This window comes from Drosophila sechellia, chromosome X (genome assembly GCF_004382195.2).
Source record: "Drosophila sechellia strain sech25 chromosome X, ASM438219v1, whole genome shotgun sequence".
Taxonomy (NCBI): domain Eukaryota; kingdom Metazoa; phylum Arthropoda; class Insecta; order Diptera; family Drosophilidae; genus Drosophila; species Drosophila sechellia.
The window spans coordinates 14,111,682-14,132,798 of NC_045954.1; the positions used below are offsets into that span (position 1 = coordinate 14,111,682).

Below are 21,117 nucleotides of genomic sequence, written 5' to 3' on the forward strand. Positions count from 1 at the left end.
AAACTTTCCATTGTTTTATTTTATAGCTTATTTTTGCAGTGCATAAAATGTGCAATTAAATATTGTTTACTTTAATGCTTAGAAGATTTTAATTCAAAGGAATCCGTTTACGTCCATCCGAATTTGTAAACACCATTTTCTGGCTTCACTTTTTTTTTAGTCAGCCGAGTGGCGAAATTGTTGCATTAATTAATCGCTAAAAAACAATTAAAATAATGCACGAGCATGGCTAAATTTCTGCTGGGCAGTGTACTGAACTCGAAGCATTTGCAAATAAAAGTGTTACATTTTTTTTGTCTTGCTTTTATTGTTGACATTATAAGAACACAGCACAGTTTTCTTGGGGGCCTTTTTTTTGGTTTTATTTGCAGTGCAGAGATTTTTCGCACACACTCGCACGGCAACACCCACACACGCACACACACACACAGGTGAGACCAATTATCATGTTTCAATTTGCATTTGTAAGCACTGCAGTTGAGTTCAGGTTTCGCATGGAGTCGTTGAGCCGATTGCCGCTGATGACGATCCCTGCTCTCTCGCCTGCTTTTCGGGCATTTGGCATTTATTGCAAATGGCCGACACCGTTTGCGCTACCCTCGAACACCCCTCCCTCCGCACTTCCGCTTTTACCGCCCACCTGCCACTCCCCCACGGACATATACACCGAAAACGGCGTCATTTCCGCACCTGACGCGTTTTACAAATCAACGCAAATTTCTCAAAAACGTTTCAACACACCAAAAAAAAGTAATTTAGAGAGCTTTCTTCGCAGAACTTCGACAGTTTGCTACCCTGTAAAGCATAATTTTCTAATGTTACTAACAAGTGCAATTTACTTAAACGGTTTGTGGCTATCATAGATTTTTCATTACAGTTCTGACTATCTATCAAGTTAACAATCCTTTAACTAAAACTGCTTGTAGTTAATTTATTTTAAGATGTATTTCAGAATTATTTGTTATGTTATCAATAAAAAAAAGATCTGACTTTGAAGATATGTAGTTTTTTATTGAAACCGCTTTACTTTTTACCTGCGCCGCTGCAGCAGCTCCTAAAGTAAGTAAGTATCTGCGTTTCTGTATCGAATATCGTGTACCCAAGGAACCTGCGATTAACGTTAGCAAAAATAAGAAGAACTGCGTGTATATCCTGTGATTTGGTGTTGTTGTGCGGGTATTATTGTTGCTACGTTCTCTGTTCGTTTAGCATTTTGGCCGTGCTGTTTTGTTTGCCATTGTCGGCCGTTGTTGCCGTTTAGTTGCTGTTGTTGGCCAGCGGTGCTGGCTGTGCCATTGTGGTTTGTTATTGGCCGTTGATAAAATCATCAATAAATTAAAAATGAAACTAGGCGCTGTCCCCGCCCAGCTCGGCCCGGTCTGTCCCGGGCACGCCCCCTGTCACTCACTCGACCATAACATCCGTTGGCAGTTAAATGGCAGGACGTTGGCGGCGTCTGTGGCCGGCGCCTGTGTGTATGCAATGGTATTTTTTATTCCTATTTGCACCATACTCTCTACTCGCAAAGCGGGTAACTAACTCGCGGGCCATGTCGAATGAATAGCTGCAGGAATTTCCGAGATTTCTGTGACCAATGCAATTGGTAGGCCGAGGGCATTGCCACTCGACCAATATTGCTTGTTTGGCCATCAGAAAAATGGGAAACTATCGACAGAACTACCGCCAAGAAATCTTTATATATATTATACAATATAATATTTCCAAATTTTTTAACATGATCCACTGGATGTTCTTTACTTTTAAAAGTTTCTCGCGATTAATTTTCCGAAGCTCTGCATTTTCATATATTTTAGCTTTCTCAAAATTGGAAACTGCTCGGCTTAAATGGTGACCAAAAACCTGATTAAATTTACTTCGATTTTTGAAGTAGCACAAAGAGTCTATCCTCACACCTCCGAGAATCTGCTTAAACAATATCCTTTTTTTGGGAACCCAAAAACTGGAACTGCGAGTGTAGCTTACCTTTGTTCCTGCCGCCGTTTGGCTCACTGAACGACCATATTTCTTTGTTTGCTCGCATATTCCCGTGTGCTCATACACTCACACACTCAGGTGATGATGTCCCCCTGTTTTGTCTGTTTTGTGTGTTCTGTCTGTTTCAACCAAGCAACCCAGCAACCCAGCAGCCCAGCGACGCCAGCAACAATAACAATGGGCCAGGGTGAACCACAATGGACAGTTTTGCATAACGCATTAGAGATGCATTCAAATAGGCAGGCAACATCGCGTATACGCCGCGTGGTCGTCGACACCCGTTCAATGGATTTTCGCCCATACTTTTTGGGTTTGGTTGAGGTTGAGGTGGCGGCTGCTGCTGCTGCTTTTGGCACGTAATAATAATGGAGGCAACAAACAATGCAAAATTTGTCGAATTTTGATTATTTTATAATAAGTAGTGGATGGGATAAATATTGCATTGATGAAGAAGACGATTCTGACTATGATAGATGGATGGATGGATGGGCAGATGTGTTTATAGATTGTTTCTGCGGTCATTGTTTTAGCCCTTTTGTGGCTTAAACCGACTGAATGGACTTGGGTGCTAAAACTATATATATATTTACATACATATATATAGATATATATATATGTTTTCCCCCATGTTATTGCCACGCACGAGTGATGGATATTAATTGTAATGGCCTTTGCTGCAACTACTGCTGTTTAACAATTGTGCACTTCATTCTCATTTGTCTTCTGCTTAATTAACTTGCTGCCGAGGTCCTTTTGTTGGTTTTGTTAGCTTTGAAGTTGCATTGTTCCACACACCATAAACCGAGAATTTCGGTGTGGTATCTGATGTTCAATGCATTATCGGAAATTTATTGATTAAAGTAATAGTCGAGTCGAATTGATTTTTGAATGCTGGTGAAACGCTATTTGCTCTTGACTGCATAAAACACTTTAATTTCAGTCGAATCTTGCCATTTTCCATACCGTTTTCAATGATTGATTAGCCTAGTGGCAAAACGAGTGGCTGTCGAAAAATCACAGCACTTAATAATAATAATATTTAATATTCTCCAAAAACTTAGGTAAATTGTTATTTTATGCTTATGTTTAGTTTGCAAAATAATTCTTTCCCTTTTCGTGTTAGCAATGAAATTGTACACTCACATAAATTGAAACAGGTTCATTGTCGATGCAATTGTAATTACCATAAAAGCAGTGTAATTTACCTTGTGATTTTCTGCTAACTATTTTAATGAGTGTTCGTTAAACAATGATTATTTAAGCAATTTAGCACCAAGCTTGTTATAAATATGTTAGCGAATGATCAGCAGATTAAAATAAAGCCCTTCAATTAGTAAAATCAATTAGTTGAGCATAAGCCGATTTCGTCCCTTTCTTAGGATAATATTGTAAGAGCTTCGCATACGCCCCATTGTTTCGTATTTGTTTTGAAAATCATCAACTATTTGGAGCATAGCCAGTTTTTATACCCATTACTCGTAGAAAGGGTAGACTAGAATCGTTGAAAAGTATGTAACGGGCAGAAGGAAGCGTTTCCGACCAAATAAAGTATATTCTTGATCAGGATTAATACCCGAGTCGATCTGGCCATGTCCGTCTGTCCGTACGAACGTCGTGATCAGGACCTACAAAAGCTAGAAGGCTGAGATTATACAGATTCTAGAGACGAAGACCCAGCGGAGGTTATTTAACCCACTCTAACGTCCACAAACGGCACAAAACTGCCAAGCCCACATTTTTGAAAAATTGTCTAATATTTTTTTATAATTTTATTAGTCGCTTACATTTTTTTTTAGAAAAGGTGGTTGGGTGTATTAGGGGTATGAAGTGTATGAGGTGTATGAGGTGTAAGAGGTGCATGAGTATGTGGTAGCTGGCCATATCAACGCACTGGGGAATGTGTTTATTGCAACAACAAGATATCGTGTGGAGTTAAACATCCTGGTCAATTCGGGAAGGGGAGGGTGACGAGGAGGTGCCCGAGGAGGTGGCCGAGGATGCCATATTCGCGGTCGAGGACTCGCGCGATGCGAGCGGCATAAAGGCCGACTCGTGCAACCGGAATCCATAGATACTGCAAGTAGAAGCGCTTTGTGTAGAAAATAACTATACTATACTCGGAGAATTACTTACCGGGGGACGTACTTCTCCACGGGCGGCTGGGGTCTCAGCATCGGCAGCTGCATGAAGAACATGTGCGGGAAGCTGGTCCCAAACATGGCCCCGTCCAGCATTTCATTGCGGGATCGTGGCTTGAAGACGTCGTTACAGCGAGGGCAGTAGACCTTCACAGTAGACTGGCCCCACTTGTCGCTGAGACCCACTGGGAGGGTTCTCTGCCTGTCACAGTAGAACCTCGGACACCTTCCGAAGTCCCCTCTCTCAAATTTTAGGCGCATGTCATCCACGCCATGCGCAGACAGGATGTATCTGGCGTGGATCATGCCGTACAGCTCCGCCTCATAGCCGGAGACCCAGTCCAAGGAACTGTCGAATGTCGGATCCAGGACAATCTCCAGTGCCTCTTCTTTGTGCTTCAGGCCCTTCAGGTTGAACTTCTTCGCTATGAATTCGATGGGCACGTGGCAGAGGAACTCGTTGCCAGTCTTCCCAACGAACCAATCAATCCAGCTGGAATTTACCTTAGACTCGTTGCTTTGGCTACAAGATTTCACTGTGATTTCCTATTTTTTCCATAAGAAAAACCTAGTTACTTACGGGCTCGACATGTTGCCAGTTCACTCTTATAGAATACAATAAAAAGTAAACTGCAAAATCACAAGGCCTACTATGCCATAATGACATCTATGCGTCAGAGTTTCGACAGGGTAGCCACCCTTAATCGGCCGATAACTTTTATATTATTTTATAAATAGTATCCACAGCAAAATGATTTAAATTCAGGAATTTTTAAACATTATATATTTTTATATTTTTTTAACATAAACATTATACTAGATTCGTTGAAAAGCATGTAACGGGCAGAAGAAAGCGTTTCCGACCATATAAAGTATATATATTCTTGATTAGGATTAATAGACGAACGTCGAAATCTCCGGAACTAAAAAAGCTAGAGAAGGTTGAGATTATACAGATTCTAGAGATGAAGACGCAGCGGAAGTTCTTTGACCCATGTTGCCACGCCCACTCTAACGACCACAAACGGCACAAAACTGCCAAGCCCACATTTTTGAAAAATTGTAGAATATTTTTTCATAATTTTATTAGTCGCTTACATTTTATTTAGAAAAGGTGGTATCAGGTGTATTAGGTGTATGAGGTGTAAGAGGTGCATGAGTATATGGTAGCTGGCCATATGAACGCACTAGGGAATGTGTTTAATAGCAACAACAAGATATCGTGTGGAGTTAAACATCCTGGTCAATTCGGACAGGAGGAGGGGGACGAGGTGGATCCGATATCCTCGGTCGACGTCTCGCTCGATGTCTCGCTCGATTCGAGCGGCATCAAGGCCGACTCGTGCAACCGGAATCCATGGATACTGCAAGTGCAAGCGCTTTGTGTAGAAAATAACTATACTATACTCGGTGAATAACTTACCGGGGGACGTACTTCTCCACGGGCGGCTGGGGTCTCAACATCGGAAACTGCATGAAGAACAGGTGCGGGAAGCTGGTCCCGAACATGGCTCCGTCCAGCTTTGGACGGTATTTCGGCCGGAAGACGTCTTTACAGCTTGGGCAGTAGATCTTAACTTTGGACTGGCCCCACTTGTCGCTGAGGCCCACTGGCAGGGCTTTCTGCCCCTTACAGTAGAACTTCGGACACGATCCGAAGTCCCCCATCAGATACTTCAGGCGCATATCTTCCACGCCACGCGCCGACATAATGTACCTGGCGTGGATCATGCCGTACAGCTTCTCCTCGTAGCCGGAGACCCAGGCCACGGACCTGTCGAACAACGGTTCCAGGACCACGTTCATTGTGTCTTTCAAGTACTCCAGCCCCGTCAGGTTGAACTTGTTCTCTATGAAGTCGATGGGCACGCGGCAGACGAACTCGTTGCCAATCATCCCAACGAACCAACCAATCCAGCTGGCATCTACTTTATGCTCGTTGCTCTGGCTACAAGATTTTACTGTGATTTACTATCATTTCTATAAGAAAAACCTATTTACTTACGGGTTCGACATGTTCACTCGTGAAAAATGTAATACAAAGTGCGGTGCGAATTTACAAGGGCTACTATGCCATAATGGCATCTATGTGTCAGAGTATCGACAGGGCTGCAACAATTAATCGCGCGGGAACTCGATAACTTTACAAAAACTTTAAACTCGTCAAAGCGGCAAGTTCAGCTTTTATATTGTTTTATTATTAGTATCCAAATCAAAATCTTATAAATTCAGGAATTTTTTAACACTTAAATGCATTAATAAACTTACCATTCATTTATATTACCACTTAACTATTTAAATAAAACACAACACATATTTTTTAATTATACCCGTTACTTGTAGAGTAAACGGCTATACTAGATCCGTTTTCGACTATATAAAGTATATATATTCTAGATCAGGATTAATAGCCGAGTCGGTCTGTCCATGGCCATCTGTTCGTCGTCGGTATGAATGTCGAGATCTCAGGAATTATAAAAGCTATAAGGTTGAGATTCGGCATACAGATTATAGCCAAAGACGCAGCTCAAGTTTGTTGGCCATTTCCTCAAATAATATTGAGAGCTCTAAGGTATTCTATGCGGAAGAGAACAAAAAATAATGCATGTATGCATGTATTTAGTATGCGATTTATTCAGAAAATTGGTAAATATGTATCAAGTTTCACTCCTTACTGTCATCGTCCTCCTTGCCGTCGGAATCATCGCCGAAGCTTTTCAGCGAACCTTTGGTGCTTTGGGTGCCTTGGATGGCATGGGTGCCTTGTGAGCCTTGGGTGGGATGTGTGCCGTGGATAACATGGGTGCCTTGGGTGGCATGGGTGCCTTGGCTGCCTTGGGTGCCTTGGGAGCCTCGGGTACCTTGGGTGACTTGGCCACTTTCGATGGGCCAGCTGTTGACGACTTGCGCACAAATGACCACTAATCAAGAATTGGGATTGGTGCCCTCAACCCTGGGCATGATTACCACAACCTCACTGGAAACGGTGAACTTGATGGTCATCTCCTGGATTTCGCTGAGATCCTTCAACGGTAACATGGCCAATGCAGCCTGCACGCGATTCTCATCGAACTCAGTCAAGGATGGGATTTTCTTGTGCGGCGCATAGATCCCTTGCCGCAGATGCCCACCGCCTCCTCCATTTTCTTGAGCTTGTTGAAGTCCATTTCTCGAAATGCTCACCTTGATAATGCTGGGCTTGCAAATAGTTAAGTAGTATCCACTCGGAGATGTGAATCAACTAGACTGCAAAGTCATCGTCTTCCTCTTTGAGTTTTTGACACGTATTAAAAGGGCTACTTGGGCTCTGTCATGACCATGCAGATAGAAACTCTAGACTCGAAAATTCGTATTATGTTCGGCTGCCATAATAAGTAGTAGTTCTTTTATTTCACAATAAATTATGCAATTAACAGCTCTTGAAATTTGTAGCTTCAGTAGAATATTGTCAAGTATATGTATTTTCTTTTTATTTATAATAGATATTCGGTTGAAAATTGTGATGATATCTCCTACAATTATTTTTAGCCGATTAATCATTGGCCATTTGGCCATTTCCCCAAAAAATGTTGACAACTCTATGCGAATGAGAACATAAAATAATGACTGGCAAAAACGTAACGCAGCGTTCTTGTAAGATAAGCATTTGATGAAAATTTTAGGTACAATAAATAAACTTGTTTTAGAAGTAGTTCCGAAAAAATGTACAGAAAATACATTTGAAGTATGCATGTATTTAGTATGCGATTTATTTAGAAAATTGGTACAAATGTATCAACAAATGAGTATGTCTAATCTTCGTCCTCGGAGACCTATGCGCATTAAGTCTTCGGATTAACATGCTCCGCAGGACCATAGTAATCGGGGTAGAAAATTGGTAGTTTCACTCCTCACTGTCATCGTCCTCCTCGTCATCGGAATCATCGCCGCTTTCCAGCGAATCTGTGTCGCAGACGATGGTCTGATCCACATCAGACTCATCCGATGGCACGTAGTCATTATCCGGATCGCTACCATCTTCAGAGGAGATCAAAATTGATTTACCATTGCTAAGCTTCGGTTCCGAATCCCCGCCAGCCATGGCCGCTTCTTCATCGTTTTTGAAGAGCATAATTTGCACCTTCTTGTTGCGAGGACGAACACGATTGCGCGGCTTCTTGGGCTTCTTGGCCACCACCTTAATGGACTCCTCTGATTTTGGCTTGGGTGGATTGGGTGGCTTGGGTGCCTTGGCCACTTTCGATGCGCCAGCTGTTGACGACTTGCGCACGATATCGCCACTAACCACGAAAAAAGAATTGTGATTGCTACCCCGAACCTTGGGCATGGTAAACACAACCTCACTGGAATCGGTGAACTCGATGGCCACCTCATGGATATCGGTGAGCTCATTCAACGGTAACAAGGCCAATTCGGCCTGCACGCGCCTTTCAGTGGCAGCAGCCCATGGGAGTCTCTTGTGCTTGCGGCGCACCGATCCCTTGCCGCCAATGCGAACCGCCTCCTCTATTTTCTTCATCTTGTTGAAATCCATAGTTCCGTTGAGAAATCCTATCAACTTGTATGTGTAAAGTGCGTGGAAAAGAATTTTCTCGAAGTGCTCACCTTGGAAATGCTGTGCTTTGCAAATAGTTAAGTAATATCCGCTCGAAGATGTGAATCAACTAATGTCCTCACGCCAAATAAGAAATGGTATTGGTAGACTGCAAAGTTATCGACTTCTTTGAGTTTGTGACGCGTGCTAAAAGGGTTGCCAGATCTTTGTTATGCCCTTGCAGATGGGAACTATGGACTCGAAAATTCTTATTATGTTCGGCTGGCATAGTTATTTATAGTTATGGAAATTGGTAGATTCAGTAGGATACTGTCAAATATATTCATTTCTTCACCCGTTACTCGTAGCGTAAAAGTACAGTCACTAGCATAACACGCCATACGATAGTTTTGAACACGATATTTTAGGGATGGCTCTAGAGGTGGCTCCAGGCTCTATCGAATTTTTGTTCAGCTCTCTTCTACGCATACAATGACAGCCGACAATTGCATATGTGCACACTTATGCACATGCATTGTAAATTATACATAATATGCCCTTCGCTTTACAAGTTCTTAGCCCTTAAATCTGTATTATTTTTGATTAATTGGCACGATGTAAAAAATTCTTGTTTTGCATTGACTTAACGATATTATTTTTTGGATATAGCTTAGAAATAGTAATAGCCGCAACTATGTACATAATATAACAAAATAAATTTCAAATATGACTTTATATTAGAATAATTGTCATTGGAGTATTCAGCTTGCGACGTGTGCAAAATTAGAGTAGACATTGTCTAGTAGACATAGATTCTTAGGTGCTTACGACCGCACGTCGTGCCTCAAGTAATCAATTTTGCATTAAACAACGCGCATATTCTTATATATTTTATAAACTTTAACATTCAACTATGTATAATGTCTTTTTTAAAAGGGTATACTAGATTTGTTTAAAAGTATGTAACAAGCAGAAGGAAGCGTTTCCGACCATATAATGTAAATATATTTTTGATCAGGGTCAACAGCCGAGACGATCTGGCCATGTCCATCTGTCCGTCTCGGCATACAGATTTTATAGACAAAGACGCAGGCAAGTTTGTTGACCCTTGTTGCCACCCCCAATCTAACGCCCAAAAACCCCGCAAAACTGCTAAGCCCACATTTTTGAAAAATTGTTGAATATTTTTTCATAGTTTTATTAGTCGCTTAAATTTTTTTTAGGAAAGGTGGTATCAGGTGTATTAGGCGTATGAAGTGTATGAGGTGTATGAGGTGTCATAGGTGCATGAGTATGTGGTAGCTGGCCATATCAACGCACTGGGGAATGTGTTTAATTGCAACAACAAGATATCGTGTGGAGTTAAACATCCTGGTCAATTCTGGAAGGGGAGGGTGACGAGGAGGTGCCCGAGGAGGTGGCCGAGGATCCCATATTCGCGGTCGAGGACTCGCGCGATGCGAGCGGCATAAAGGCCGACTCGTGCAACCGGAATCCATAGATACTGCAAGTAGAAGCGCTTTGTGTAGAAAATAACTATACTATACTCGGAGAATTACTTACCGGGGGACGTACTTCTCCACGGGCGGCTGGGGTCTCAGCATCGGCAGCTGCATGAAGAACATGTGCGGGAAGCTGGTCCCAAACATGGCCCCGTCCAGCATTTCATTGCGGGATCGTGGCTTGAAGACGTCGTTACAGCGAGGGCAGTAGACCTTCACAGTAGACTGGCCCCACTTGTCGCTGAGACCCACTGGGAGGGTTCTCTGCCTGTCACAGTAGAACCTCGGACACCTTCCGAAGTCCCCTCTCTCAAATTTTAGGCGCATGTCATCCACGCCATGCGCAGACAGGATGTATCTGGCGTGGATCATGCCGTACAGCTCCGCCTCATAGCCGGAGACCCAGTCCAAGGAACTGTCGAATGTCGGATCCAGGACAATCTCCAGTGCCTCTTCTTTGTGCTTCAGGCCCTTCAGGTTGAACTTCTTCGCTATGAATTCGATGGGCACGTGGCAGAGGAACTCGTTGCCAGTCTTCCCAACGAACCAATCAATCCAGCTGGAATTTACCTTAGACTCGTTGCTTTGGCTACAAGATTTCACTGTGATTTCCTATTTTTTCCATAAGAAAAACCTAGTTACTTACGGGCTCGACATGTTGCCAGTTCACTCTTATAGAATACAATAAAAAGTAAACTGCAAAATCACAAGGCCTACTATGCCATAATGACATCTATGCGTCAGAGTTTCGACAGGGTAGCCACCCTAAATCGGCCGATAACTTTTATATTATTTTATAAATAGTATCCACAGCAAAATGATTTAAATTCAGGAATTTTTAAACATTATATATTTTTATATTTTTTTAACATAAACATTATACTAGATTCGTTGAAAAGCATGTAACGGGCAGAAGGAAGCGTTTCCGACCATATAAAGTATATATATTCTTGATTAGGATTAATAGACGAACGTCGAAATCTCCGGAACTAAAAAAGCTAGAGAAGGTTGAGATTATACAGATTCTAGAGATGAAGACGCAGCGGAAGTTCTTTGACCCATGTTGCCACGCCCACTCTAACGACCACAAACGGCACAAAACTGCCAAGCCCACATTTTTGAAAAATTGTAGAATATTTTTTCATAATTTTATTAGTCGCTTACATTTTATTTAGAAAAGGTGGTATCAGGTGTATTAGGTGTATGAGGTGTAAGAGGTGCATGAGTATATGGTAGCTGGCCATATGAACGCACTAGGGAATGTGTTTAATAGCAACAACAAGATATCGTGTGGAGTTAAACATCCTGGTCAATTCGGACAGGAGGAGGGGGACGAGGTGGATCCGATATCCTCGGTCGACGTCTCGCTCGATGTCTCGCTCGATTCGAGCGGCATCAAGGCCGACTCGTGCAACCGGAATCCATGGATACTGCAAGTGCAAGCGCTTTGTGTAGAAAATAACTATACTATACTCGGTGAATAACTTACCGGGGGACGTACTTCTCCACGGGCGGCTGGGGTCTCAACATCGGAAACTGCATGAAGAACAGGTGCGGGAAGCTGGTCCCGAACATGGCTCCGTCCAGCTTTGGACGGTATTTCGGCCGGAAGACGTCTTTACAGCTTGGGCAGTAGATCTTAACTTTGGACTGGCCCCACTTGTCGCTGAGGCCCACTGGCAGGGCTTTCTGCCCCTTACAGTAGAACTTCGGACACGATCCGAAGTCCCCCATCAGATACTTCAGGCGCATATCTTCCACGCCACGCGCCGACATAATGTACCTGGCGTGGATCATGCCGTACAGCTTCTCCTCGTAGCCGGAGACCCAGGCCACGGACCTGTCGAACAACGGTTCCAGGACCACGTTCATTGTGTCTTTCAAGTACTCCAGCCCCGTCAGGTTGAACTTGTCCTCTATGAAGTCGATGGGCACGCGGCAGACGAACTCGTTGCCAATCATCCCAACGAACCAACCAATCCAGCTGGCATCTACTTTATGCTCGTTGCTCTGGCTACAAGATTTTACTGTGATTTACTATCATTTCTATAAGAAAAACCTATTTACTTACGGGTTCGACATGTTCACTCGTGAAAAATGTAATACAAAGTGCAGTGCGAATTTACAAGGGCTACTATGCCATAATGGCATCTATGTGTCAGAGTATCGACAGGGCTGCAACAATTAATCGCGCGTGAACTCGATAACTTTACAAAAACTTTAAACTCGTCAAAGCGGCAAGTTCAGCTTTTATATTGTTTTATTAATAGTATCCAAATCAAAATCTTATAAATTCAGGAATTTTTTAACACTTAAATGCATTAATAAACTTACCATTCATTTATATTACCACTTAACTATTTAAATAAAACACAACACATATTTTTTAATTATACCCGTTACTTGTAGAGTAAGCGGCTATACTAGATCCGTTTTCGACTATATAAAGTATATATATTCTAGATCAGGATTAATAGCCGAGTCGATCTGTCCATGGCCATCTGTTCGTCGTCGGTATGAATGTCGAGATCTCAGGAATTATAAAAGCTATAAGGTTGAGATTCGGCATACAGATTATAGCCAAAGACGCAGCTCAAGTTTGTTGGCCATTTCCTCAAATAATATTGAGAGCTCTAAGGTATTCTATGCGGAAGAGAACAAAAAATAATGCATGTATGCATGTATTTAGTATGCGATTTATTCAGAAAATTGGTAAATATGTATCAAGTTTCACTCCTTACTGTCATCGTCCTCCTTGCCGTCGGAATCATCGCCGAAGCTTTTCAGCGAACCTTTGGTGCTTTGGGTGCCTTGGATGGCATGGGTGCCTTGTGAGCCTTGGGTGGGATGTGTGCCGTGGATAACATGGGTGCCTTGGGTGGCATGGGTGCCTTGGCTGCCTTGGGTGCCTTGGGAGTCTCGGGTACCTTGGGTGACTTGGCCACTTTCGATGGGCCAGCTGTTGACGACTTGCGCACAAATGACCACTAATCAAGAATTGGGATTGGTGCCCTCAACCCTGGGCATGATTACCACAACCTCACTGGAAACGGTGAACTTGATGGTCATCTCCTGGATTTCGCTGAGATCCTTCAACGGTAACATGGCCAATGCAGCCTGCACGCGATTCTCATCGAACTCAGTCAAGGATGGGATTTTCTTGTGCGGCGCATAGATCCCTTGCCGCAGATGCCCACCGCCTCCTCCATTTTCTTGAGCTTGTTGAAGTCCATTTCTCGAAATGCTCACCTTGATAATGCTGGGCTTGCAAATAGTTAAGTAGTATCCACTCGGAGATGTGAATCAACTAGACTGCAAAGTCATCGTCTTCCTCTTTGAGTTTTTGACACGTATTAAAAGGGCTACTTGGGCTCTGTCATGACCATGCAGATAGAAACTCTAGACTCGAAAATTCGTATTATGTTCGGCTGCCATAATAAGTAGTAGTTCTTTTATTTCACAATAAATTATGCAATTAACAGCTCTTGAAATTTGTAGCTTCAGTAGAATATTGTCAAGTATATTCATTTTCTTTTTATTTATAATAGATATTCGGTTGAAAATTGTGATGATATCTCCTACAATTATTTTTAGCCGATTAATCATTGGCCATTTGGCCATTTCCCCAAAAAATGTTGACAACTCTATGCGAATGAGAACATAAAATAATGACTGGCAAAAACGTAACGCAGCGTTCTTGTAAGATAAGCATTTGATGAAAATTTTAGGTACAATAAATAAACTTGTTTTAGAAGTAGTTCCGAAAAAATGTACAGAAAATACATTTGAAGTATGCATGTATTTAGTATGCGATTTATTTAGAAAATTGGTACAAATGTATCAACAAATGAGTATGTCTAATCTTCGTCCTCGGAGACCTATGCGCGTTAAGTCTTCGGATTAACATGCTCCGCAGGACCATAGTAATCGGGGTAGAAAATTGGTAGTTTCACTCCTCACTGTCATCGTCCTCCTCGTCATCGGAATCATCGCCGCTTTCCAGCGAATCTGTGTCGCAGACGATGGTCTGATCCACATCAGACTCATCCGATGGCACGTAGTCATTATCCGGATCGCTACCATCTTCAGAGGAGATCAAAATTGATTTACCATTGCTAAGCTTCGGTTCCGAATCCCCGCCAGCCATGGCCGCTTCTTCATCGTTTTTGAAGAGCATAATTTGCACCTTCTTGTTGCGAGGACGAACACGATTGCGCGGCTTCTTGGGCTTCTTGGCCACCACCTTAATGGACTCCTCTGATTCTGGCTTGGGTGGCTTGGGTGCCTTGGCCACTTTCGATGCGCCAGCTGTTGACGACTTGCGCACGATATCGCCACTAACCACGAAAAAAGAATTGTGATTGCTACCCCGAACCTTGGGCATGGTAAACACAACCTCACTGGAATCGGTGAACTCGATGGCCACCTCATGGATATCGGTGAGCTCATTCAACGGTAACAAGGCCAATTCGGCCTGCACGCGCCTTTCAGTGGCCGCAGCCGATGGGAGTCTCTTGTGCTTGCGGCGCACCGATCCCTTGCCGCCAATGCGAACCGCCTCCTCTATTTTCTTCATCTTGTTGAAATCCATAGTTCCGTTGAGAAATCCTATCAACTTGTATGTGTAAAGTGCGTGGAAAAGAATTTTCTCGAAGTGCTCACCTTGGAAATGCTGTGCTTTGCAAATAGTTAAGTAATATCCGCTCGAAGATGTGAATCAACTAATGTCCTCACGCCAAATAAGAAATGGTATTGGTAGACTGCAAAGTTATCGACTTCTTTGAGTTTGTGACGCGTGCTAAAAGGGTTGCCAGATCTTTGTTATGCCCTTGCAGATGGGAACTATGGACTCGAAAATTCTTATTATGTTCGGCTGGCATAGTTATTTATAGTTATGGAAATTGGTAGATTCAGTAGGATACTGTCAAATATATTCATTTCTTCACCCGTTACTCGTAGCGTAAAAGTACAGTCACTAGCATAACACGCCATACGATAGTTTTGAACACGATATTTTAGGGATGGCTCTAGAGGTGGCTCCAGGCTCTATCGAATTTTTGTTCAGCTCTCTTCTACGCATACAATGACAGCCGACAATTGCATATGTGCACACTTATGCACATGCATTGTAAATTATACATAATATGCCCTTCGCTTTACAAGTTCTTAGCCCTTAAATCTGTATTATTTTTGATTAATTGGCACGATGTAAAAAATTCTTGTTTTGCATTGACTTAACGATATTATTTTTTGGATATAGCTTAGAAATAGTAATAGCCGCAACTATGTACATAATATAGCAAAATAAATTTCAAATATGACTTTATATTAGAATAATTGTCATTGGAGTATTCAGCTTGCGACGTGTTTAAAATTAGAGTAGACATTGTCTAGTAGACATAGATTCTTAGGTGCTTACGACCGCACGTCGTGCCTCAAGTAATCAATTTTGCATTAAACAACGCGCATATTCTTATATATTTTATAAACTTTAACATTCAACTATGTATAATAATGTCTTTTTTAAAAGGGTATACTAGATTTGTTTAAAAGTATGTAACAAGCAGAAGGAAGCGTTTCCGACCATATAATGTAAATATATTTTTGATCAGGGTCAACAGCCGAGACGATCTGGCCATGTCCATCTGTCCGTCTCGGCATACAGATTTTATAGACAAAGACGCAGGCAAGTTTGTTGACCCTTGTTGCCACCCCCAATCTAACGCCCAAAAACCCCGCAAAACTGCTAAGCCCACATTTTTGAAAAATTGTTGAATATTTTTTCATAGTTTTATTAGTCGCTTAAATTTTTTTTAGGAAAGGTGGTATCAGGTGTATTAGGCGTATGAAGTGTATGAGGTGTATGAGGTGTCATAGGTGCATGAGTATGTGGTAGCTGGCCATATCAACGCACTGGGGAATGTGTTTAATTGCAACAACAAGATATCGTGTGGAGTTAAACATCCTGGTCAATTCTGGAAGGGGAGGGTGACGAGGAGGTGCCCGAGGAGGTGGCCGAGGATCCCATATTCGCGGTCGAGGACTCGCGCGATGCGAGCGGCATAAAGGCCGACTCGTGCAACCGGAATCCATAGATACTGCAAGTAGAAGCGCTTTGTGTAGAAAATAACTATACTATACTCGGAGAATTACTTACCGGGGGACGTACTTCTCCACGGGCGGCTGGGGTCTCAGCATCGGCAGCTGCATGAAGAACATGTGCGGGAAGCTGGTCCCAAACATGGCCCCGTCCAGCATTTCATTGCGGGATCGTGGCTTGAAGACGTCGTTACAGCGAGGGCAGTAGACCTTCACAGTAGACTGGCCCCACTTGTCGCTGAGACCCACTGGGAGGGTTCTCTGCCTGTCACAGTAGAACCTCGGACACCTTCCGAAGTCCCCTCTCTCAAATTTTAGGCGCATGTCATCCACGCCATGCGCAGACAGGATGTATCTGGCGTGGATCATGCCGTACAGCTCCGCCTCATAGCCGGAGACCCAGTCCAAGGAACTGTCGAATGTCGGATCCAGGACAATCTCCAGTGCCTCTTCTTTGTGCTTCAGGCCCTTCAGGTTGAACTTCTTCGCTATGAATTCGATGGGCACGTGGCAGAGGAACTCGTTGCCAGTCTTCCCAACGAACCAATCAATCCAGCTGGAATTTACCTTAGACTCGTTGCTTTGGCTACAAGATTTCACTGTGATTTCCTATTTTTTCCATAAGAAAAACCTAGTTACTTACGGGCTCGACATGTTGCCAGTTCACTCTTATAGAATACAATAAAAAGTAAACTGCAAAATCACAAGGCCTACTATGCCATAATGACATCTATGCGTCAGAGTTTCGACAGGGTAGCCACCCTTAATCGGCCGATAACTTTTATATTATTTTATAAATAGTATCCACAGCAAAATGATTTAAATTCAGGAATTTTTAAACATTATATATTTTTATATTTTTTAACATTAACATTATACTAGATAGATACTAGGTACTAGGAAGCGTTTCCGACCATATAATGTATATATATTCTTGATTAGGATCAATAGCCGAGTCGATCTGGCCATGGCCATCTGTTTTTTGTCCGTATGAACGTCGAACAATTTTGAACAATTTTAAAATTGTGTCTCATTTAATTCCCCATTTGATTCTATCGATATCCCAGAATAATCCCACACTAGCTGTGTAAGGGGTATCTGATAGTCGGGAAAATCGACTATAGCATTCTCTCTTGTTTGATACTAGGACCAAGGTGGCTTTCTATTGCATTTAAGAGTCTGTCAGAATAATAGCTATTTTTCGTGCAGACATTTGTTTGGACAATGCATGGAAATCTTGGCCTACTTTTCGCCACGAATACTACTGCTTTCTGTTTAATCAAACCCGGAACGTTATTAAATGTGCACATCGTCACGTCGTCCAGTTGCCACTTGGGAGGCAATCCAAGACAATGGGCGCCCGTCCGAAAATGTAGCACTAATGAGGCACATGCCACACGCACAACCAGCCAGCCACCCACCCATCCACTGGCAGCCATTAGGAACACCCACAACCCCTTTTCGCGTTTCGCGAAGAAGTTGCGCTCTGCAGTCGCGCAATTGTCAACAGCAAAACAATATACAAATAAATTGTATTTTATTTCACTTAAGTTGAAAGGCAGCATCGCAAGGAGCCACGCGCTGCGCGTCTTTTGGCAGCTGCACTGGGAAAAAAAATATATTGATAGCAGGCCAGATTGCCATGGATGTTCACATGTAGCTTAGTTTTGAAATGGCAGCTTCAAATGTATTTGCTGTTACTCATTTATATATATATTATATTATATTATATTGCTAAAGATTGTGTACCATGTTATTCAAACGATGGCAACTATGTTGCATAATTGTGCTCAGTGTAGTCGAACAAGCCGGCAGTGGGACGAAAAGAAGATGTTGCAGATGCGGGACTTGGGACTTGGGAATCGCAGGATCCTGAAATGCGAAGGACTGTCGGATGGGGGGCAGGACCTTGAGGAGGCGACAGGAGGCGTTCAGGTGAACGTCGGCACTGACAATGCCCCGTCTTCGTCGTCGTAGTTGCATTTCGTGGCTGTTGTACTAAAACAATACAGGCTGCCAGGACAATGGCGGCAGGATAAGCAACAACCAGAAACTGCACAAAAGCCAGGACGAAAACACGAGGGGTGCAAAAGGCAGTGGCGCCTGCAAAGGGGGTTACACTTAACTCGTTGGGTGAAGCGTCGCCTTCGACGATTAGAAAATCGATGCTGAAACTAAGTACGATTGCACATTTATAATTAATCGACATTTTAAGAGAATTATTATGGACTTCCTTTTGCTAAAACGCCCGCGCCATATTTTCTATGTGTGTCTACAATTTTTTAAGTTAATAAGCCGTTGAGCTGTGTGGTTATGCGTTTCGAAATTAAGCAGTTATAGAACCATTTTATGGCTAAAGGCAAAATCTGAAATCTGTTAATTTGTGTGATTCGAGGGATTATACATTTAGGGACTTACGAAAGACATAAAGATTTAAACATAAATTCAAGTTGTGTAATATATGTATGTACATTCAATTGAATTCATGTTTCTCCTTTTTCCAACGTGCAACATTCACTTTCTTTGGCATGAATAATAATTTAACTTATTGAAAAATCGCCTCCATGGGGATGGCAAAAGTTCAGGGACAAGTTCAGCCTATACGTTCAGAAATATATATATTTTAAAATAAATGTTTTCATTTTTGTGAAAGCCTCGAAATACAAGTATTTTGCTTATTGAAGAACAGATTCCACAGGGGGATACAAAAGTTCATGGACATCATGCACCCCCACACCCCTGAAAGGGCAAAATAGATAAATATAATATGTATAAAAAATGTACTTTCAAGAGGCAAGGAGAAATGCGTGGTAGTCTATATAATACACTTGATGGCGAACGCTTAGTAGACTGCTCTTGATTTAAATGAGACCTTAATGGCTCATAGACTGTCAGTTTCGCAGGGGTGTGTGTGCAACGTCCTGGCCATATCTTAAACCCCTCAAGACAGCGGACTTTTGTGGCAAGGTGGCAAAGGATGGAAGGATGAATTCATTGCAGCTGCTGCTGCGGCGTTTCGCATAAATGCAGAAAGTTTCCTCCAAGGTAGCCTTGATGTTTCCACTGCACTTTTTGTGCCGCATGCCGCAGCAAATTCCCCCTGCCTTGCCGCGCCACGCCCAACCAGCCCGCAACTTTTGCCCACCTGCATGCAACAGAGTTGCAGCAACGCTTTTTGGCTCGCTGAGTGCAATTTTTTAATGACAACTTTCGCCGGGGACTGAGTGAGTGGGTGGATGGGTGGGTTTTGGTCGAAAATCAACTTGATGCTGCTCGACGATGCGCAAACCGAGCGAAGTGAGTGCAAAGGGCTTAGGACTCTTGCTGCCAAAAGCAGCAAAAACATGGCAAAAATCAGGGGAAAACCATCAACAGCAACAACAACAACAGCGACAATGGCAACAACAACGGCGAAAACCGTTCAAGTGAGCAGCCATAAGAGATTTCCCCGCCGCACCAGCCAAGAAATTCGAATCCGAGTGGCAAGTCAGTGCAAAAGTAAAGCAAAGTCAGCAAAGTGCAACGCGCAGGGAAAACAACCTGAAAGCAGGATGCACTGAAAAAAAAACGAACCCATGAATATGTAATCAATCAAGGAAAAAGCATATTGTATACACATAAAATTTCAATTTAATGAAGAATTATTCATGCTTAGAAGGAAGCAATAATAATAATTTTTAAAACTGCGCTTTTGAATGTTTCTATAATACATGTGTAGAATACGTTATCAATAATTTCCCATGAAATTTAATGTTAATTAGGCTGTTTAGCCATTCAGTCATTATAATTTTATTTTAACGAGCTAATAATCGAATCAAAAACGATGGAAATTCGTGAATATATTGTACATATATTGTGAAAATGCAGCTGATATGTAATAATCATTGCTCATTCGGTTTTACCCTCGGAGGAAGGAAGGAAGTTAGTGGCACAATTGGATCCGCAGGCGGGGTAACGACACACTGGCCGAGTTCAAATGACTGCCGAGTATCTCGAGATGGCGCGCAGTTGAAAGCTGAAGTTGAGGGAGTGAGTGCAGGAAGCAGGATCTGCGGCTGCCATCTTAATTTGCATGCACTCGCTGGCGGTGCGTGTGTAATTTATTTGTCGCGCGAGCGGAATTCCCTTGAACTTGTCCGCTGGCATCAGCATCGCCACCATCATCACCAGCAAAACCAGCATGCAACATGCAACATGAGCAGCAGTTAGCAGTCAGCAGTCCGTCGTCCCGTGTCCTGCGTCCTGTGTCTGCGCCACATCGTGCGTCTGCCGACGACACGCAGGACTCTTCGTGCCGCCCGCTGCAGTTGCAGCACTGCCTGCCTCTCGGCCGCGACTGTCGTTCGGTGGCGCCACACGAGCTGGGGGAGTCCAATGGAGTCCACACAGGACACCGCCAGCGATGCCCCGCCCCTTCGATAACAAGTGGGCGAAGCTAACAATTTGTAAATCTGAAATTATAGAAAATATATATGAAAAATTGTTTTAATTCTTTTAAAAACTTACCCATATCAAAATAACAACTATAAATTGACATCGTAAGTTAAAATAGTTCATTTATCTTTATATTTTATTCACTTAAATAAATAAATAAATCACTCCAATAAATGAGTACCACATACATACATACATATGTACAAACATACAAAGCACACCGAACACAAACTATAAATACGCATAAAAACTTACAAACATATGTATGTATGTTGAATAAGCAATGATATTGAAAGAGGAGAGAGAGAAATTTCTGAGATCGTTATCAGCAAGAATCAGTGGCGAACCAAAAGAAACCTGCAAAACTAACAGTTTGTGAATGAATTACCTTGGGATACACACCTGAATTTTCGCT

General features: G+C 42.6%; 9 protein-coding genes across 9 annotated transcripts; all 9 read right to left on the minus strand.

The window, feature by feature from the left end:
- Window positions 1-3,778: 3,778 nt before the first annotated feature.
- Window positions 3,779-4,731, minus strand: LOC6618531 (suppressor-of-stellate-like protein). The gene is made up of 3 exons (XM_002042755.2): window positions 4,714-4,731; window positions 4,129-4,656; window positions 3,779-4,069 (listed from the first exon to the last, which is right to left on the minus strand). Exons 1-3 carry the CDS (start codon window positions 4,722-4,724, stop codon window positions 3,928-3,930), a joined length of 681 nt encoding a protein of 226 aa, XP_002042791.1. The 5' UTR covers window positions 4,725-4,731; the 3' UTR covers window positions 3,779-3,927.
- A 470-nt stretch (window positions 4,732-5,201) lies between these two features.
- Window positions 5,202-6,161, minus strand: LOC116800183 (suppressor-of-stellate-like protein). Its single transcript, XM_032725476.1, has 3 exons — window positions 6,139-6,161; window positions 5,557-6,081; window positions 5,202-5,497 (listed from the first exon to the last, which is right to left on the minus strand). Exons 1-3 carry the CDS (start codon window positions 6,147-6,149, stop codon window positions 5,377-5,379), a joined length of 657 nt encoding a protein of 218 aa, XP_032581367.1. The 5' UTR covers window positions 6,150-6,161; the 3' UTR covers window positions 5,202-5,376.
- Window positions 6,162-6,850: 689 nt separating this feature from the next.
- LOC116802062 (histone H1.3-like) lies at window positions 6,851-7,300 on the minus strand. The gene is made up of 3 exons (XM_032725113.1): window positions 7,265-7,300; window positions 7,107-7,184; window positions 6,851-7,054 (listed from the first exon to the last, which is right to left on the minus strand). Exons 1-3 carry the CDS (start codon window positions 7,298-7,300, stop codon window positions 6,851-6,853), a joined length of 318 nt encoding a protein of 105 aa, XP_032581004.1.
- A 547-nt stretch (window positions 7,301-7,847) lies between these two features.
- On the minus strand, window positions 7,848-8,846 carry LOC6621120 (protein BFR2). The gene is made up of 2 exons (XM_032725270.1): window positions 8,739-8,846; window positions 7,848-8,684 (listed from the first exon to the last, which is right to left on the minus strand). The coding sequence occupies exon 2, from the start codon at window positions 8,665-8,667 to the stop codon at window positions 8,017-8,019; it is 651 nt and encodes a 216-aa protein (XP_032581161.1). The 5' UTR covers window positions 8,668-8,684; window positions 8,739-8,846; the 3' UTR covers window positions 7,848-8,016.
- A 1,030-nt stretch (window positions 8,847-9,876) lies between these two features.
- On the minus strand, window positions 9,877-10,833 carry LOC116802155 (suppressor-of-stellate-like protein). Its single transcript, XM_032725510.1, has 3 exons — window positions 10,816-10,833; window positions 10,231-10,758; window positions 9,877-10,171 (listed from the first exon to the last, which is right to left on the minus strand). The coding sequence occupies exons 1-3, from the start codon at window positions 10,824-10,826 to the stop codon at window positions 10,030-10,032; spliced, it is 681 nt and encodes a 226-aa protein (XP_032581401.1). The 5' UTR covers window positions 10,827-10,833; the 3' UTR covers window positions 9,877-10,029.
- A 470-nt stretch (window positions 10,834-11,303) lies between these two features.
- Window positions 11,304-12,301, minus strand: LOC6618532 (suppressor-of-stellate-like protein). The gene is made up of 3 exons (XM_002042756.2): window positions 12,241-12,301; window positions 11,659-12,183; window positions 11,304-11,599 (listed from the first exon to the last, which is right to left on the minus strand). The coding sequence occupies exons 1-3, from the start codon at window positions 12,249-12,251 to the stop codon at window positions 11,479-11,481; spliced, it is 657 nt and encodes a 218-aa protein (XP_002042792.2). The 5' UTR covers window positions 12,252-12,301; the 3' UTR covers window positions 11,304-11,478.
- Window positions 12,302-12,952: 651 nt separating this feature from the next.
- Window positions 12,953-13,402, minus strand: LOC116802063. Its single transcript, XM_032725115.1, has 3 exons — window positions 13,367-13,402; window positions 13,209-13,286; window positions 12,953-13,156 (listed from the first exon to the last, which is right to left on the minus strand). Exons 1-3 carry the CDS (start codon window positions 13,400-13,402, stop codon window positions 12,953-12,955), a joined length of 318 nt encoding a protein of 105 aa, XP_032581006.1.
- A 547-nt stretch (window positions 13,403-13,949) lies between these two features.
- On the minus strand, window positions 13,950-14,939 carry LOC6618533 (protein BFR2). Its single transcript, XM_002042757.2, has 2 exons — window positions 14,832-14,939; window positions 13,950-14,777 (listed from the first exon to the last, which is right to left on the minus strand). Exon 2 carries the CDS (start codon window positions 14,758-14,760, stop codon window positions 14,119-14,121), a length of 642 nt encoding a protein of 213 aa, XP_002042793.2. The 5' UTR covers window positions 14,761-14,777; window positions 14,832-14,939; the 3' UTR covers window positions 13,950-14,118.
- Window positions 14,940-15,972: 1,033 nt separating this feature from the next.
- On the minus strand, window positions 15,973-16,929 carry LOC6618534 (suppressor-of-stellate-like protein). Its single transcript, XM_002042758.2, has 3 exons — window positions 16,912-16,929; window positions 16,327-16,854; window positions 15,973-16,267 (listed from the first exon to the last, which is right to left on the minus strand). The coding sequence occupies exons 1-3, from the start codon at window positions 16,920-16,922 to the stop codon at window positions 16,126-16,128; spliced, it is 681 nt and encodes a 226-aa protein (XP_002042794.2). The 5' UTR covers window positions 16,923-16,929; the 3' UTR covers window positions 15,973-16,125.
- Between the last annotated feature and the right edge of the window lie 4,188 nt (window positions 16,930-21,117).